The sequence below is a fragment of the Cebidichthys violaceus genome, unplaced genomic scaffold, assembly GCF_023349555.1.
Source record: "Cebidichthys violaceus isolate CVI_PGR_0920_01 unplaced genomic scaffold, fCebVio1.0.p SCAF_172, whole genome shotgun sequence".
NCBI classification, from domain to species: domain Eukaryota; kingdom Metazoa; phylum Chordata; class Actinopteri; order Perciformes; family Stichaeidae; genus Cebidichthys; species Cebidichthys violaceus.
The window spans coordinates 80,485-100,045 of NW_027176343.1; the positions used below are offsets into that span (position 1 = coordinate 80,485).

A 19,561-nucleotide genomic window follows, 5' to 3' on the forward strand; every position below is an offset into this window, starting at 1 on the left:
GCCCGGCCGCTGACGTTGCCGCGGCAACGCGGCTGACGCTCTTTTGCAAACAGGTAAACAAAAGATTAAGACGTACCCCGTCGTGATGGGATTATCACGACTTGACATCCGGCGCGACGGAGCGCCATCTGCAAAATCTGCAGCGCGAAAAGTCTCAGAAAATGTATCTAAGAGCATGTGACCGATGCGTCATCTCTCACTGAACGGCAACACATTGTTCCTTCTCTTAATTGGATCGCATTGTTCCCCTGTTGTGTTATGTATCTGTTTTCTCAGCAAACTCAGGAGGACATTTAAACCCAGTGATACATTAGAAAATGCTGTGTGTGTGTGTGTGTGTGTGTGTACCTGATGATGTCTATGTGTCCGTTCTTGGCAGCCAGGTGGAGCGGAGACGTCCCGTTGGGGTCGGTGGTGTCTCCTTTCTTGGGCTCCAGCAAGGCAGCGCACATGTTGCTGGACAGCAGCAACTGGACCACCTACACACACACACACACACACATACACACACACATGCGCACACACACACACACACACACACACACACACACACACACACACACACACACACACACACACACACACACACACACAAACTTTGGTCATGACTTCTGTAGATTGTCTTCAGGTGCTGCTGTCTTTTGAATAACGACTAGAGGTTCTTACCCCGACTCTGCCGAACTCGCAGGCCAGGTCCAGAGGGGTTTTCCCTGCGTTGTCCACAATGCACGGGTTGGACTGGTGCTGCAGCAGCATCTCCGACTGGAGACGAGAAACACACACACACACACATGAGAGGGAAAAAACAAAAAAAAACAGATATTAAAACAATCCATGAATCCGTTATTGAAGGCTTATCACACAAACAACGATTCACGCGAACACCTCCGAGATATTCAGAGTCACCAATCAACCGTAACCTGAACAGCAATTGACCAATCAGTGACGACGACTTGGAAGAGCGACGAGGACACAAAGTCCCGGCAAGCCTCTGTTCTGCTAGCTTCTTAAAGGGGCAGTTAACCTTACCTGTAGTGCTATTTGTCAATCTAGACTGTTACCTGGGGGATTATGGGATCGCTTGAGCGCGTGCGTGATTCCTCGAGTGAGTGTGCGCCTCCATGTCTGTCCACGGCTACTCTCGTATTCCGCTGCAGCAAACTGCGTAATATTTTCGGTGGCCAGTTACGGCTGCGTGCTCAAGGACCTCTCCTGGTTGTGGGGTGACTCACACTTTCCCAAAACACTATTTTATTGTTTTTTTACTGCCACTGACTCCTCACTCACTACTCTTAACTGACCCCCTGTTCGCCGAGGGCCACTAGTGATAACGCAGCTGAGTGCATCGCCACTCTGCGCCCAGGGACAGACGGACACAGAGGTGCACACTCACTCACGGACGCATAAGCACACGGCTGTTTACAGAGATAAGTTGACGGTACATCTAATGCAAAACAGTTTTTTGCAGTTTTTGCCCCTAGTTGAGTTAAAGAGAATCCCTCCCTGTAGGCACGGAGGCTTGTCGCTGTACAACGGCCTCAGAGGAGCACTGTGACATCAAGTGAAAGGAAAAGCTTGGTTTAAAGTGGTAAAAGACTTAGAGGGATAAATTCTCACCAGTGGAATTAGCTCATTGTGCTTTCTAATAAACCTTAAAAATGGAACAAATCCGGAGAGCACTTCAAATTAGATTCCCTCGTGTCAGACAAAAACACTGTCTCGCCATACTTGCTGTTAAAGCAAATGTTAAATCGTTTCTGTGCCGGATGTTAAATGATTCATGTTGTAATCGGTGGTCCGGTTCAGTTTTTCTGTCATTTTTAATTAATTTGCCCTTGCACACTGGGAGCAGCTGTGGATGAGAGCGTCGGCGCCGGTTTGTTACCCCGTATAAATCATGCTTATTTAATCAAATAGAAGGGATGGTTCTTCGGTGTTTTGAGCCTGTGGATGCTGAGCGTCGATCTGCTCCTGGGTACGTTAGCTGCTGGAGGGAGTGTGCAGCTATATTTCATTGTTGTTGCTTTGGCAGCCCTGCAGCAGCACTGCAGTGCTTCACACAGATTGTTTTTTTTTTCTTCTTCTTAGCTGGAAAAGCCTCCGAGGTGGAATTTTCTTTAACGCCTGTGTTTCGTTTTGTTTCTTTGCCCGTCTGTCTTACATCGTCTCGGGAAAAACTCACTGGATAACAACAAGACATAAGTGATACATGTTAAATCAAACTTAAACGAGCCCTTTTCACGGCAGACTCGTCACAGCAGGTAAAGCTATGGCTACATTACTACTTATTACTTATTATTATCTACCTAGCGACGAAAAAATGGTGACGGTGGAATGGTGAAGTGAAGTGAAAAAAAAGTAAATTCTGTCTGATTAGCAGGTGATGTTAAACCTGCAATAACTGTACAATAATTTGGCCACTTGGGGTCAGCAGAAACATGCAGTAAACACTGACATATCAGCACTTTTTGATAACCCTTATGGATCTCTAGGGACATTATTTGATTTATTTTGGAGGTTCAACCTCAGCTCCTATAGTAAGTCTATAATAAACTGTGGAGCCAAAATACAGACACATTTCTGTCCTTAATACAGACACTTAAGGACAGAAATGTCCCCATTGAAGCCCATTAAAACCACCGGTTTTGACCCTATGGCCATTACAGCATAAAATCTCCTCTTAAAGGGGCTTTTAATCTAGAGCCCCGGCTTCTGAATTGTAGTTTTTACTATTTTCCACCAGATTGAGCCATTTTCTGATGTTTGCTCTATAAGATCAAATACATGCTCTTTTACTGCACAAAAACATTAAAATGCGTCAAAATCAATATTGTTGCTAATAAATGGCATATCGTCGTGGCTGGTACATGTGACGGGTAAATCAGCTGACAAAGGCGGCCTCATGACCCCGCCGTGACCGTCCTCCACTTGGAGCTCTGTTAGCGGATGAATCGCCGTCACTCACCACGTCGTAGTGGCCGTGCTGCGCTGCCAGGTGGAGGGGAATCTGTCCCTCATCCGATTGGCCGTTGACGGACGAGCCGGACTTAAGCAGCATCTTCATAGGCTCCGCCTTCCCCTGCCAGGCTGCGTAGTGCAGCGGCCGCATACCTGCAGAGGCACACACACACACACACACACACACACACACACACACACACACATGCACAGTATGAACACACAAGCCGTGTCGATCACACACTGAGATACATTATTCATCAGTGAGTGTTTATGTGTACGAGGGTGACACAAACTGTATTTTATGTATGAGCAAAGGTCAGATTTCTCTTTTTTTTGTTTGTATATGTTTATCCATGTTTGTGTTTGTGTGTGTGTGTGTGTGTGTGTGTGTGTGTGTGTGTGTGTGTGTGTGTGTGCATGCATTATCCCCTAACCTTTCTGGTCTCTGATGTCGACAGCTGCCTGTGACTCCAGCAGCAGAGTGATGAGCTCCAGGTTCCCATTGAGCGACGCATGATGCAGCGGAGAAAACCTATAGTACACACACACACACACACACACACACACACACACACACACACACACACACACACACACACACACACACACGTATCATGGTTACATTTGGGAATTACACATATTTTCTAGCGCATAACATCATCCTTTATTTTAATGTTTTTTTAACGACAGACGCCTGTAGTTTTTGCTGTTGTTATGGTATTTGGACCACTATTTGGATACTCTCTGTCTCTCTCACGCACACACACACACACGCACACACACACACACGCACACACACACACACACACACACACACACACACACACACACACACAGGTCAGTGATAATGGCAAAGCTTAGCATGACAAATACATTTAATAGCAGAGGATTAGGACCTAAGGGAGAGATGGGATGGTGGGAGGTGAAAAAAAATACACAAGAGGAAGGGTATTTATTATGTAAGTGTGTGTGTGTGTGTGTGTGTGTGTGTGTGTGTGTGTGTGTGTGTGTGTGTGCGTGAGGCCAGAGGCAGCACGTTGAGTAGATAAGATTGACATGTCAGCCTTGATGGCTAAGCATGAGAAAGCGTATGAGGAGCAGAAAGCATCACATAACCTGAGGACACTGACAGGCAACAAATGCCCATAAACACACACACACACACACACACACACACACACACACACACACACACACACACACACACACACACACACAGAATCCCTTCCTGTGCCCCCCTAACACACGCCTTTTATCTGACTCATATCAACAGTGACATGTGTCTCCTTCCTCCCGTCTCTTTCTTCTGCTCTCTGGAGATTTGCTGATTTGCAGTCGAACTCGGTCACAGACGGCTTTATGAGGGTTCTGACCTGGGAGTGATGACCCGTGAAACTAATGTGGCAGTTTAGTGCGAATGAAAAGTCAAACGTGCAATAATCTGGGCTGTTAGAGCCATTTGAGCCAGTCCGACGTTTTTCGGAGGAAGCTGTTACTGAGATAGAAACTTTGTCATGTGTGTTTGATTACAAACAAAGCTCCATGGAGAAAGGGGGCGTTTCTACCCCGACATTTGCTAATCTCTCGCAAGATGGTTAAAGTTAGGCAGTGATCTTGAATGGTGAAGGTTAGGCACCATGTAGGCTACATAGTGTTACGATCTCATTCTTGCATGAATTGCATGCGCTGAGACGTTGTAAACGGGGCCGTGGACACACACATCTACATTTACTTCATTTTCTCTTTCGGTATCCAATTCAGTATTTATCTACACCTCCAGGATAGCTGTTCGGCCCCATTTCCTGTCGTTATGCTAAGCTAAGCTAACTGGCTTGGTCTTGGATGTTTCTATATCAGAGTGTAGGCTAAGGTTCGCAACTATGTCCAACTATCAACTCGCAAACCCCGGCCAAGTTTACTTTTGCCACACAAGCTAATTAGCTTGCTACACTGGCTAGAGCTGATGCTAGCAGCAGCTGTCATTTCAGCCGGAAATATCACTGACTAAAACTGAGGAGCAAGCTGGTGGATGTATGTTTTTGGGCAGATTGTTACTGGTTTCTGATTCACCCTCTTTTGTGATTAGACACTGAACTGGACACTGACTGTTCTGTAACCATGGAGATGGGCCAGCTTCACCATTTACCACCATTGGCAAGAGCGAGTGTCAAAGCTTGTGAAGCTACTGAATCCCTGTGTGTGGATTATTTTGTGAGAAAGGCGGTTGTTGGAAGACAGGGCTGAATATATAGGAGTCATACTTGCTTGGAGTGTGTTTGAGTGTGGAGCAGCATACTGAAGAGTGCTGCACTCCCAGAGTGACCTGCTCTAGTTTATTCACTACAGATCACCACATCGCCCCTTAACTCCTCTCCTCCTCTCCTCCTCTCCTCTGCCTGCCCTTCTTCTTCTCTGCTCCTTTTCTTAGTTTGGAGTGTTGTCTCATTTTCCTCCAGACAGCAACCTCCGGTTCTAAAGAGTGAAGCCGATGCGAAAGTACTTTAAAATTGGCGTTCTCTCTACTGACCAGCAGGGGGCGACTCCTCCGGTTGCAAAAAGACGTCTGATTGAAGTCTATGAGAAAATGACTCTACTTCTAACTTGATTTATTACGTCAGTAAACGTAAACATTTAACGTTTCAAGTCTTCTTCAATACAGCATGATGTTCGTTTTGTACATTATGGTCCTTTTAGAGTCAAACAGACCATAAAGCAGGGTATCAAGGTCGCTGTCGCTACCAGAGCCGTATACGACGTCACTCCAAATATGGGAACTTACCTTCACTGGTTACAAAAGAGCCAAGATCGCGCTCCCATAATCCAAGATGGCGACGGCCAAATCAACGAACTCGAGGCTTCAAAACCGCAATGGGTGACGTCACGATGACTACGTCCACTTCTTATATACCGTGTATGTTTTCCTCTCCTACCTCCTCTCCCTATTCTATTCCCTTTATGCTTTTCATCGCTTTTATTCTTTATAAAGTCACTATGACGACAACTACTAGGCCTACTACTACTACTATAAGCTAATACATACTTGGAAAAATCCTAATTATCCATACTTTTCCACGGACAGGACTGTGATCAAACCTTTGAATATAATGAGTGAAGATGTCAGCATCATCGGACCTTCTGACGGTCCTAGAACTTGGTATGTTGAGCTCTCCCACTGCGCATGCCTCATCACCCACTTCTGCATCTCAGGGACGGCCGTGCCTCCTTCCCCTCGCCCCCCCCCCCCCCCCCCCCAGGGTTAAACAGGGATAGCGTTACACAATGCAGCAGTAGGCTGAGTGAAACGGCCTCGCACAGTGTCAGTGGGGGTGCATGCATAGGGGAGGGAAGCCCTCGCTTTTGCCAAGTAGTAAAAACCTGCCGTGCAATATTCATAACCCCCACTTTCACTCCTCTTCTCCTCCACACATCCGCCTCTCTCTTTCTCTCTCCATCCATCTTCCTCCAGATCTCACTCTCTCGGCCCCCCCCCCCACAGCTTTGTCTTCTTAATTTACCCGTCCATTAGGCCTCCTTCCATCTCTTCTTCTCTCGTTTACTTTCCATAAATCCATCAGTCTTCTTACTTAGAGAAATTAGTCTCAACACTAGGGACAGCAGATGCATGTTTCATGATCCACAAAACCAGATTTACAACACATGATGATTTTTTAGTAATATCCACAACTCTGGCTCTTCAGTTTCTAGTGGCAGCTTGTTAACCTTACAGAATACGTGAAATGATAAATAAATGTATCTGACACATTCAATTAACAGCTGTAGCTTATTGTACCTAAAAGAGACAAGAGGTTTGACAGGAGACTTGTTGTGACAGAACTTAGCGAAACTGGGTTCTTGCAAAACTGATTACAAGCCTTTTGCTGTCTAGCCGACAGTTAGATGAGAAGATTGATACCACTCTCATTTTTGTGAAGCCTCGTGAAGCAATTGTCTGCAGCTGGTTAGCTTAGCTTAGCACAAAGACTTAAAAAGAAACGGCTGGACTGGCTCTTTTAAAAGAACCTCTTAAGCTCACTAATCACCATGTTCTATCTTCTTAGTCCGACACATAACCCCTCCATAAAAACACAAGTCACTTGAAAAGATGTTTCAAGTCTCTGTGCTAAGCTAAGCTAAGTTAAGCTAACCTGCTGCTGGCGGTAGCTTCACATTCAGCATGCAGACTGTTGAACTATAAGAACAGATTAGAATATATTGATTTAAAATATGCATCAAATAATAAGAAAAAGACCAACCACTAAAAAATGAACAGAAAACACACACAGCAAATTCTAAATAAACAAACGTAAAGGAACTATTCCTGTAAGACACGAGTAGCTAGCTGCACATATACCCAACTACAAATACGATGCAAAGACGCCAAAGCACATCATCAAAGTTTATCAAAAAGACGTTCTCGCGATGACGACACCGATCACACTTGCATGCTAGAGGGGTGTTTTTGAGGTCAAGTGTGTAAGCATGCGTTTGTATTCATGGAAGGGATTGAAGCCGACACTTGCAAAACTTCACTGCGCCACTGCCTCTGAAGCCACATCTCATGTGTCTCCATTTCACAAACCAAACTCTTTGCTTTTTCAACTCCTCTCACCGGCTGCCTCTGCGTGTTTGTCCCTGTTGCTCGTCTCTGTCTCTCTCACGGTCCCCTCGAAGTCTATGTGTGTGTGTGAGTGTGTGTGTGCAGGTTTTATCCAGATTCCAGTTCCTCTAAGACCGAGATGTCTTTTCTGTTAGGACAATATATCTCTGGCTGCGTCTTTGATGTCAGTGTAAAAATGCATGGAGGTGTGTTAACCTTTGCTTAACAAGGCGACAATCTATTCTAGTCAAGCGTTCTATTGTCAAACTATTTCGTAGGCGACGTGCGAAGATGACTCACTTGTTCAATGGCATCTCATAATCATGTTTACCTTCAAGGCAGCCATCGCTTTGCTTTAATTTCAGAGCGCTTGTGTGTGTTCATGTCTCATTAGTTCCTTTTTTAGCTACTAAAGACTCGCTGAGCGTAGAAACCAACCAACCAACAACATTAATTATCCATCTGTCGATAACAGTCTACTGTTTCTGAAATGTTCCCTCTTACTTATAATGTTTCGTCTGCATTCTGATGGAAACAGTGGTGAAGTGGCAATTGGGAGGGCAGAGGTGAATCCCTATTGGTCGGTATCATTGTGGGCCAGAAGGGTTAACAATGTTAAGCTCTCTCTTGTGTCTATTACTTAATAACAAGTGGACTATTATTTGCCAGGATAATCTTTCTAATTTCTTTAAATTATTTGGAACAAGGGGCTGTGGTGAAATCAGCCCCTTGTGGCCAAAATAAGTATTACGACAACACAAACTTGGGGGCAGTGCAAGAGCATTAAAAATTGTATTAATGGAAGTATAATGGTTTCATTTTAAATATTTCAATTCAGTATCAGTAGCAGCTTTGTCCTTACATTGTATGAAATTAAGTGATTGGATTAAATTAATTTAAAATGGGTTGGAGAAACATGGGAATATTTGTTTTATGCCATGTCATAATTTTATTAAATTTCGTTATTTGTCAAGATTTCCTTTAAGTTTCCACCAGGAGTTTTTAACTGGTTCTGCTTTACATTGGTGGCTAAAACAAAGTTTGCCTTGTTTCACCACCGTCATATTACAGGTATTAATCTTACACAGCTTAAAATAGATTCATTACCTCAGCGCTATGCTTCATGCAAATTGCACTGTATCATTGCACACCCTGGTTTAAACACTAAGTGTCATTTAGTGAAATGTCCTCTGTCTTAACCTCTTGGCTTTAAAACAATGTACTACCATTTCTGTCCCTGTTCATCTTAATATTAGACTTAAAGATTGACATCTAAGTTTACATTTGCATCATCATGCTTTAAGTGAGCACTTTAATGCACTGTATTAGAGTTTGAAAGACTAAATTAATTTAAATTAGATCAAAAAGCAGCAGATACAGAAATACTTTTTGTAATAGGTGGGGACACCAAGAAACAACTGTAATGTCAAATGTTAAGTAGTGTTCCAGAGTTGTTTTGATAGAAAATGTATTTTCAATGGAACATAGGGTTTTCTGGTTTAGAAACACAGATTTGCTTGCAGTGTTATTGGTTGAAAACTACACATTCACTATTATTAGTCCCGTGGCTCCTTACATTTTTCTATATATGGCCCACAATCTTTTTCCATGTCTGGTATGCTAGTTGTCATTATGTGTGTGTATATATACATGTATATATATATATATATATATATATGTATATATATATATATATATATATATATATATATATATATATATATATATATATATATATATATATATATATATATATGTACAGCTTCTTATCACCCTCTATGTACCAACGTACATTTATAACAAATACCAGACATAGTACACGTTACTCAGAGTTGCATATGTGTCTGACCAAAATACCAAAAAAGCAAACATTATTTTTGTAGAGTTTAATATGTATGTATAATACGAATCATTTAGTTATTGCTTCTTCGAATTTAACAAACATTAAAAAAAGAAAGAAAAAAACATGACGTAGATAGGTTTGCAGTTTTCAAGGTGTATATTTCAAATTGCATCTATTACACGCATGAAAATGAAGTTGTGAACACCGGCTGAATATCTATGATCAGAATCATTATACCTGTATGTTAACTGCTACAGTGTAAAGGGAGTACTGCTGTTTAAAAGAACCTTATTTGTTTAAAGTGTTTGCAAACCAAATGTTATTGCACTTCTGTTCATATAGCAATACTTTTAAAATAAAAGTGCGCAATACACTACTTTTTAATTCATTATTGAACTTTGCACATAATGCGATTAATCGCAATTAAAAATTGTAATCGCTGCCCAGCACTAATATATATATATATATATATATATATATATATATATACATACAGGAAAAGTACAATTAGATTTCCCTTCCTGCTCCAGATAAGAATGGGCTGGCTTCGGTATGAGGCGTTCTCCCCGTCTTATTCATCCCTTTCTTCTCGTACTATTATTATTACTACTACTATTTTCCAGTTTCTCTGGCTGCGCTCTCGTATCATTAACGTCTGCACAAACACACTCACATTCAGTGCATATATAATTGCAGAGGAGCTCTCCTGTAATGCACTCTCGGGTCTCACTGGGGATCTCCTTGTCAGGGTTTATAAAGAGATCCTCTGTGAACTCTAAGTGCTTTGTTGTTGTCACATCGCCCGTCTCTTGTGAGACACAGTATTAGTATATGTGACAAACTTTCTCTTTATGTTCATTTCCTTCCTACATATCGCCCTCACTACTTTTGCTACTACATCGTTTTCTAATTATCGTAATAACGTAAACACACTGTCAACGGTTTGTTGGATTGCTGCTGGTTTTAACAATGTCTTGACACCAGCTGATTGATACCACACTTCTGTTTTCAGCCTGGTCTCTCATAGCTCTTAACAGCGTACTGTGTGGTGGTGGCACGCAATGAGTTCAAATTTAATGTCGGCACCACTTGAGCAATGCAAATGGGAAGTCAATAAGGATCCTTTGTCGTGGTGGAAACACAGATTACACACATGGTAAATATAAGCAACATTTAGAGCTAGTGACTTAGTATAAAGAGTGAGGAAAGGAGGGGCGGTGGATGGGTCAAACAAACACAGGACTTTCAACCAGGAGACCTGTGTTTGTGTCTCCAAGTGTTGTTGAGTTATGTGAAGTTATGTTAGTGACCTATTGTGAAATGTTTACGTATTTCCCTTAGCTTACTTATTTATTTTGAGGCCAATCGTGATGTTTTTCCAAACTTAACTAAGTAGTTTTGTTGCCTAAACGTTGAATGGCTTCCATGGTGGCGGCAAGTAATGCTATGCATAACGTGAATAGACTGTATATAAGACGTCACCTATTGGTTTGAGGGCTACGGTTTTGAAGCCACGAGTTCGGAATTTTGGCCGTCCACCATCTTGGTTTTTGGTCTGTTGCCATCTTGGTTTTAAGCAACCAGAAGTGACCCCGGGAGGGTGGAGCTAAGTACAACAGAAAGCTGAAGAATTTCTAATTTCTGAATCATTTTTAGGCGACTAAAATGTTACAATTAACTTTCATGAACTGAAAGCACACCGGGAAAGGGTTAAAAATCTAAGAGGAAAACACAGACAACTCCCAGACCGGACAACGTCGTGGTAGATACCTCTCAGTCACAGTAGCCCCGCCCTAAAGCATCCTCTGCTTTAATGTCTATTTAACTCTAAATGGACCACACTTTACTAAATGAACATCATGCTGTATTGAAGAAGACTTGAAACTATGATTGAGACCATAAACTCATGTTTACAATGTTTACTGGGGGAATAAATCAAGAGAGAAGTAGAGTCATTTTAGACTAGACTTCCAGAGGAGTCGCCCCCTGATGGCCATTAGAGAGAATGCAAGTTTAAAGCACTTCTCACTTGCTGCCAGATTATGTGCCACCTCCACTACTTAATGCACTTCTATGGTCATTTCACGTATTTCTTTGAGATCACGTTGGCTGTTTTCTACACACAGCAGATAAGGAAATTCTGTGGTAAAAGATCCCAATTTAGAGTCTTATTTTTCAACAGAGTGAACTCATTACGAGTCTCCAAGCGATTTCCAAGAAGAGTAAATTAATCTAAAATGATGCATGTGCAGACTCATTAGCCATGAGTGCTGATTATAAAACAAAATTAAACTTGATCCATGTATCCCTATCATACACTTTATTTATGACTCACCCATACACCGTTACAGCGTCATCGCAGCGCTGAGAGGATTACTTTTGATCTTTACAGAAACCACTTCATTCAGCACAGTTTTCAGTCCTTCAGCTCCGTTTGAATTACTCTCACAAACGCTGAAGCTGTCGTGACTCATGGACGCAGGAAATCAGCATTTTTTTACCTTGAGCTGTTTGCATCATGGACAGAGATGAACCGATATTGTAAGTGCAGAGCGAATGGAAAAAAGCGAGGGCTGCCAAGAGCATCTGAAACAGCTTCAATGTTCCGGAAACATTTATTTGTCTTTATAGGCGTATTGAAAAACTACTTTTTCTTTTTTTTGTTCGCTTATGTCACATCCCCTTCCAAAATCTGGAATGCAGCTGAAGGAATTTTCCTTCTGCTAATATGCATTATTCAGGATATACAGATATAACTTACAGACAAGATAGTCTTCTGTGTACAGTAATTAAAGTGAGGAAAGCACAGCCACAAAGTATCCGTTGCAGCATCCGTCTTGAACGAGCTGCATTATGCTTGTAAAATGAAAACAGTGCCGGCAAAGCAGCTGTAAACTTTACTGGAAATGTGGCCGCTAAAGAACAGACTGCTGCAAGACGCTCAGCGCCACATTCTTTCCTCCAAGTTTAGCTCGTATATATAAAGCTTTTTTCAAATGTGGGAAAACCCACTAAAAATAGGTGATAACCTGATTACTCTGTATTGTTTCCTCATGTATGAAAATCAAATTTTTTCTGTCTTTTATTTGCATTGTTTACTGATGCCATAAAAACGCAAACAGGAATACTCAAAAGGGGAGTTTTAGTTCTTTGGTTCCTCTGGTTCCATCGTCCTGGAACTATGTGGTAGAAAAGGGCTGAGAGGTGGTAAATGGTAAAGCCTACTGGAGTAAGTTTGGGGCGAAGTGTCTTGCCCAAGGGCACATCAACTAGCGGAGCCGAGTATCGAACCGCCGATCCTCTGAATGAAGGAAGGCCCGCTCAATTCCTGAGCCACAGAGTTGTGGTGCAACTAGAACATGATGCAGCAGCGTGGGGGTAGGTATCGTTTAAACATATACAATGCCGGTACCAATACCAGTACTCTTAAAGTGATACCATAACAGTACATCTTTTCGAACTTCCCCATCGTGAGAATGGAAGCATTCAGTTGGGTAAACTGTGCTTGACTTCATCCCCCCACAGACTGTGGGACAGCTGCTGCGGTAGTGGGCCGATCACAGACTCTATATGTATGTAAGAACTAGACGTAGTCGTCGTGACATCACCCATTGGTTTGTGGACTGACGTTTTGAAGCTTTGAGTTCGTCGATTTGGCCGTCACCATCTAGTTTTGGTTTTTTTGCAACCAGTGAACGGAAGCGACCACGTCTGGACTGTGTTACGGCGCCGTGGTAGAGACGTCGTTTTCAGCTATGGAAGTGACCCGTTGATCTCAAGGTAGATCCGGACTGAAGCATACTCTTTACCTTTATGGTCTGTTTGACTCTAAATGGACCATAATGTACTAAATGAACATCATGCTGTGTTGAAGAAGACTTGAAACTAGAGGTTGAGACCATAAACTCATGTTTACAATGTTTACTGAGGGAATAAATCAAGAGAGAAGTAGAGTCACTTTAGACTAGACTTCTATACAACCAGAGGAGTCGCCCCCTGCTGGTCAGTACAGAGAATGCAGGTTTAACGCACTTCGGCATTGTCTTCACTTTTTTTTAGAACCGGAGGTTCGCTTGCAGGGAAAACTATAAAACTATTTTTTTGTTCTAGATCTTGGTAAAAAGAAGAACCATTTGACTGGAGAAGTTTCAATAATACTTGGTTAAATAGATTCACTTTATTGATAGGAAGTTGCCTCAGTGCATCTCTTAAAAACAAAATGTTTCACATAAGTAACAGAGAAAAGAGTTACCACATTTATACATTCAAACGAAAAGGTATGGAGCATACCCAGCAGCCCCATGCAGCAGCATCCTGTGCACATCCGGAGCAGAACGTCCCACTGGAGTCATTGTGTGTCATCCGCGGTAGACTACAATCTGAGACCAACACAACCAGACTGCGAGGACGTGGGATCGCAGTCCTCCATTTGATGCGTTGTATGTTTGAAGCAGCAACTCACGATTACAAGCGCTCACAACAGGCCCCACACCGCACACACGCAAGGCTTCTAATGGCATTAATGCCCTCTCTATCTCACACATGAACATAAACACGCCATGAACCTGAGTGGTATCTGGGCTAATCCTTCCGCTCTTAATGCTATAGAGACGCTGGCAAAACTATCGTGATAATGCAGCTTTTACTGCGTGCGAATGAGTGGGAGAGAGGACGAATGTTTCAAAAAGGGAGAGGAGGAAGGGAGAGGGGGAGATAGGGAGAGGTAACTCACCCGTCTGTGTCCTGGAAGTTGACATTCACTTTCTTTGCCGAACCGAGGAGCTCTGAAATGCAAAGAAAGCGGAACATTAATTGATTTCTGCAGCATATAAGTGATAGTAATGGACGGTCGGCGCCTTTATATTTAATGTTCATGCTGAAAGAATCGTTGTGCTATAGGTGATGAGTATTTTTCATTCAACCTTGTATAAAAAAAACAACCCCAAAAAACATTTTTTCACTTCTTCATTCTGTCATCACATTTCCTTGACTTCAGGACCACATGGGGATAAAATCTGTCTCTCATTATTGACATCCTTCCGAGTATGTTTGCTTCTGTGTGTGGATAGGCATGAATGCAGAATTACATTCAAAACCTGCCAAAAATATAATATAAACATACAAAATGTGCGAGCTTTATTACATGTGGAACTATTTTTTTTTTTTATTATCCACCATTATAAAGCAAATTACCAAAATCTCATAGAAGGAAAAAAAATAAATAAAAACAATATTAAAGTGAATGTGTTGCACATGACAGTTCAGTGCATCACTAAAGCACTTTGTGACCTGTTTGTGAATTGCTCCTCATGAATAACTGACTCTTGCGACCCACTACACTTAAATGCAGATGTTGCATTAAGTATTTATGTTACAGCTGTATAAGTAATGTAATAAACAACGTGGGCTGATGAAAGCATGGCAACAAAGACTGGAACGTAAGTTTGGTTGATGTGCACTCAAATTCATATTCCGCTACTGGAAATATGTGATAACAGTGCGAACGTGGCGGCCAACGTCTCCTGCTCGTCACAGAAGTGTGAAGATGACGGTCATGGTACAACACAGATTGAATCCAGATGGATTTTAGCTAGTTAACGTTAGCTGCTAGCTGCTAGCAGCCGGTGGGCAGCACAGTCCTGCTTGGCTAAATAGCGGAGCTAACAGCTGTAAACGGAGGTTGCATTGAGCTACATTATGATGCGTTCAAGCTCTCTGGGCGAAGGTCTATCATCAAATACAATCTTGTAAAATGCAGTATTTGCTGAGAATTTTAAATGAATACATTTTCTTTGAAGGAGACGTTTTCACAGCAATCTATAAATATATCATTTAATCTTTTTTTCTTTTTCTTTTTTAAACGCAAGGTATCAGATCGGTGGTCATTATCGGTCGAAACACACGTTCAAGTACCGGTATCAGGAAGGAAAAAGTGGTATCAGAACATCTCTATTCACAGTGATGACGTCACCGATTCACTCTGTTCCCTTCACAGCTCAGGAGGCCTGGCGACTGGCAATGTCACAGGTGAGGGTCGATGACCTCTCTCATGATCCGACGCTGCTCATCAGACAAACGACTGATGCCTATTAGCAGCTACGCCTCATCTCTTCTGAAGTAACTTATCTACAGGTAGAGGGAGTCAGAGCACAACCCTCTTTTCACACACATTGTTTTGTTCATTTTCTGCCCCTTGTTTTTATGGCCAATGTCAGCTGACATGCAGCCAAGATGAGAGTCTGTACTCTCTCTTTCTGCTTTCTCTCTTTCACCCTTTCCACACACACACACACACACACACACACACACACACACACACACACACACACACACACACACACACCCTCTCCAGGGTGCAGGAAACAGGACAGTCCCTTCATTGTAGAGGAGAGAGCTCCCAGCGCCACTGGGAGAGGAACATTGATTTCCTAACAAGCTATTTCTGGCTGCTAAATGCAGGGATTCACTAACACACACACACACACACACACACACACACACACACACTCTCTCTCTCTCTCTCTCTCTCTCTCTCTCTCTCTCTCTCTCGCTCTCTCTCTCACACACACACATACACACACATGGAGAAAGAGCTTTTAAAGGCACTATCTACCTGCTGTGAGAGGGTGTAACACCATGGAAGCTGATATCCACTCACATGCATTAACACAAAGGCGTGGCGAAGTTGCGGTCAACACGAAGAAAAGTTCGGTCAGAGAAACGATAACGTGAAACAAGAGAGAGAAAAGAGAGACGGGGATGGAACATATATATATATAAAAAAGTTATGTATTATTGATAAGCTCCGTACAACGACTCTTCCCAAAAAAGAATAAAAACACATTATGTCCACAGTAGTCCACATCTGTCCAGCAGCCTCTGACTGTGACCTTTTGACTCCATAACGTCATCAGACCTGATCCCCCCCCCCCCCCCCCCCCCCCCACGACAGGAAAATAGACGGAAATCCCTTCGTTCAATTTTAAAGGTGTCCTTGAGACTGACCTTTGTGAGGAAAACTTTCCGCTTAGCATGTCTGGTATCCACCTTGGAATAAAATGTTCTCTTTACTTTTCTTTAACGGATGCACGTTGCCTTAACGTCTGTGTCATTTAGTGATTTCCTACGTCTCCCAAAATGCCAACTTCCAGGCTAATGTACTTGACCGTTCGCTCTGCTAACTGTTGCTACACCTGTCAAGCTCTCTGGTCTCACATGACACAGTTAACGATGACACTGTGGCCGATTTTACCATCAAACTTCTCAGTCATCTTTTGAAACAATGGGTCCTTTATTTCAGCCAGAGGTAGACAAACGCTGTTGCTAAGAGATGTGTCAGCTGTAGCTAGCGAGTTAATTAAGCTAACATTAGCTCACGGAGTTGGTCGGAAACGCTGTTTCCCGCTGACTTTATTAATGTTTACAGCTGACTTTAAAATGAGAATCATGTAAAAAGGTTCTAAAATATTAATTTGATGGCTACATGATACACGATATCGTGCTAAAAGACTGATGCTAAAGCTGCATGTCCCTGACAAAAAAAGTTAGCATCCTCACCAGTTAATGATTCATGTAGGAGACATGGACAAGACGTTTCCCTTGTACTGTACTTATATTGTATATGTACTTAACTTGAAATAAGTCCATATTGATTTTGGGTTGTACAGGACACTAACAGCGTCCATCTACCCCACATACACACACACACACACACACACACACACACACACACACACACACACACACACACCAGGTTTAAAAGGCAAACTGGGCGATAAATACCTGATGTCAAAGTTTTTGCTATTGCATCAGTGTGTCTATGCCTCTGTGTGTGTGTGTGTGTGTGTGTGTGTGTGTGTGTGTGTATGATGTGCGTTGCTCGGAGATGCTGGACAGCAACATAGCAGTCATAACAAACAGCGAAACCATGGTTATGATGAAGCCACCCAGCTGAAAAATACACACTCCAGCACTCCACACACACACACACACACACACACACACACACACACACACACACAGATACTGTGGGAACTCATAAATACATTCATGTCCTAACAGAAAGTGCCACGCACGCTTAAATGCGTAAAAGAATAACACACACACATTCAAAAAACACTGCTGCATCGATAGCTTCTGTAATGTTGGACAATGCACTGACTGCAGGCCTGTCGGAGTCGCCTGTCAAAGCATCTGAGAGCACCCATATGTGTTCCCAGACCTGCCTGCAGCGAAGACGCTATCTGCAGCGCAAAGTGAAACATAATAAAATGCAGCACAATATAGAAATCTTCACCAGCCAACAACCACACATTACGATATTCATTTTGGCTTTGAACTGTTTTGAGGAAATCTGAAAATAAACTTTCCCACGGAAGCAAAAGCTTCTGTGAAAATGCTGGAGGCGAGTAATTGCCCCAAAACTGAGAAATAAAAATCTGTTTTTATAAAGTCAATTAAAATTCTTGAACCCTTGGGGTTTTTGGAGAGCTTTTTTCTCTTTGTGTGCAAGTCGGGGGTGTTGGCACACTGCCTTTGGTGTAATAAGATAAAGCAAAAGAAAGAAAAATGAAAAATGTAATATAAACAAGTGGGTTAAGAGAGAATATATACATCAAATACTGCAAAATGATGAAATGTTGCTTCAGAATTCAATAGAATAACAGCAGCTGGTAGTATGTTGCAATATGCCGTACATAGGTTATAGACATGTATTGAATATTAATAGATATGAACATAAGTGCACACAAGAAAGATATGAGAAATGTAAATTGAAGGTAATTACACACAATGAGCAAATATATTCAAAAATATCCACAGTATAATGTTCAAATTATCCTCTGGAATGTTTGTCAATTAGAGAAAACAACATTTATATCATTAGCTGTTACAGTTGTTCCACTAGCTCGTATAACTCACTGACATCTCTCATTTTAGCATTTCTTTATTGGTCTTTAAAATCTATCAATATTGTAAGATAAACTAGTCTACTACAGCATCATTTGCACTTAGAAGTTAAAATTGTTCCGATGTAAACAACATTAAATCGTCGGCATATTGAAATCCAGCCTTTACCAGCCCAGCAATGAGTGTAGCCTACTTTTCATCAAAAATTGGTTTCCACCTTATCCACCAACACTCTTCTAACGTCATTTGCCCTTAACTGTCTTGGAATTGCATAAATTGGGTACGACTGGAAAGCTCTTGTGGAGGGAATGAGCCCACTTGTAATCACGTGTGATGATGTTAGACCCCATAGTTTTCATTTCAAATAGTGAGACCAGGTTATTAAAATGACCTGCAGTGACTTCTACAATACTCACAGCCTCATAACAACCAGTAATTAGAGACCTGGGGCATTCAGAGGCTTTCCTAGGTATATTGACAATAAGGGTGTTTACAAACCATTTCCAGAACCCTACCAGATCACAACATGGCTTTTTATTTGGTATTGCTCAAGGTCTTGGGTGTCTTAATGTGATATTTTGGAGAGATTTATGACCATTTTATCAATTCTTGAGTGGTTCAAAAATAGTTAAATCTAGCATTAAATCTGTGCAACAAATGGTGTCAACCCAAAAATTGTGGCAACAGCTTATGCGGAATCACTTTCATCATAATGTTGTAAGCCCTTAAGCTACAGCTGATGACAACAATAACATGATGATGTCAAGCAGGTTCAACGTTTACCATGTTCACTATCTTATATGTTAGCAAGTGGCGGTAGGTATTTTTAATTGGCCCAAAGTGTTGAACAGATTGGCAGTAGCACAATTAAAGGGTAACCTGAAGGGACCATGAATGACCATGAACAGACCAACAGACAACCATTGCCATGCCATGAATTGCCATCCTTGTCTAGACGAGTTAAACAAACGGCACGACGTACTGTTGAGTAACGTCAGGTTCCTGGTTTGGTCATTTGCATTCCTACAAATGTCCATGTGATTTTTAATTGATTTTTAATTGTCACTTCTAGAACAGTTCCTGTTTCACTTAAGCTCTTTACATAAGTTACATATTAGCGTGTGAATTAACACCACCCTCCGCCTTGATGGGTGTAAAGATTGCTCCCGGTTGACCCAGTAAAGGTCAAAGATGGTGATTTTTAGATTGTAGTGTCTATGCACTCATGTTAGAAAAGGTTAGATCTATCCATA

At 42.0% G+C, this 19,561-nt stretch overlaps 1 protein-coding gene across 1 annotated transcript in view; it reads right to left on the bottom strand.

Moving 5' to 3' along the window:
- caskin1 (CASK interacting protein 1) overlaps positions 1 to 19,561 on the bottom strand; it is an 86,049-nt gene that overhangs the window by 29,553 nt on the left and 36,935 nt on the right. Inside the window, exons 2-6 of the mRNA XM_068712782.1 lie at positions 14,134 to 14,185; positions 3,396 to 3,493; positions 2,966 to 3,111; positions 667 to 762; positions 349 to 479 (exon numbers count right to left, since the gene is read on the bottom strand). Of these exons, the coding sequence (XP_068568883.1) occupies positions 349 to 479; positions 667 to 762; positions 2,966 to 3,109 (371 nt within the window). The 5' untranslated portion in view covers positions 3,110 to 3,111; positions 3,396 to 3,493; positions 14,134 to 14,185. The remainder of the gene's footprint in view (positions 1 to 348; positions 480 to 666; positions 763 to 2,965; positions 3,112 to 3,395; positions 3,494 to 14,133; positions 14,186 to 19,561) is intronic.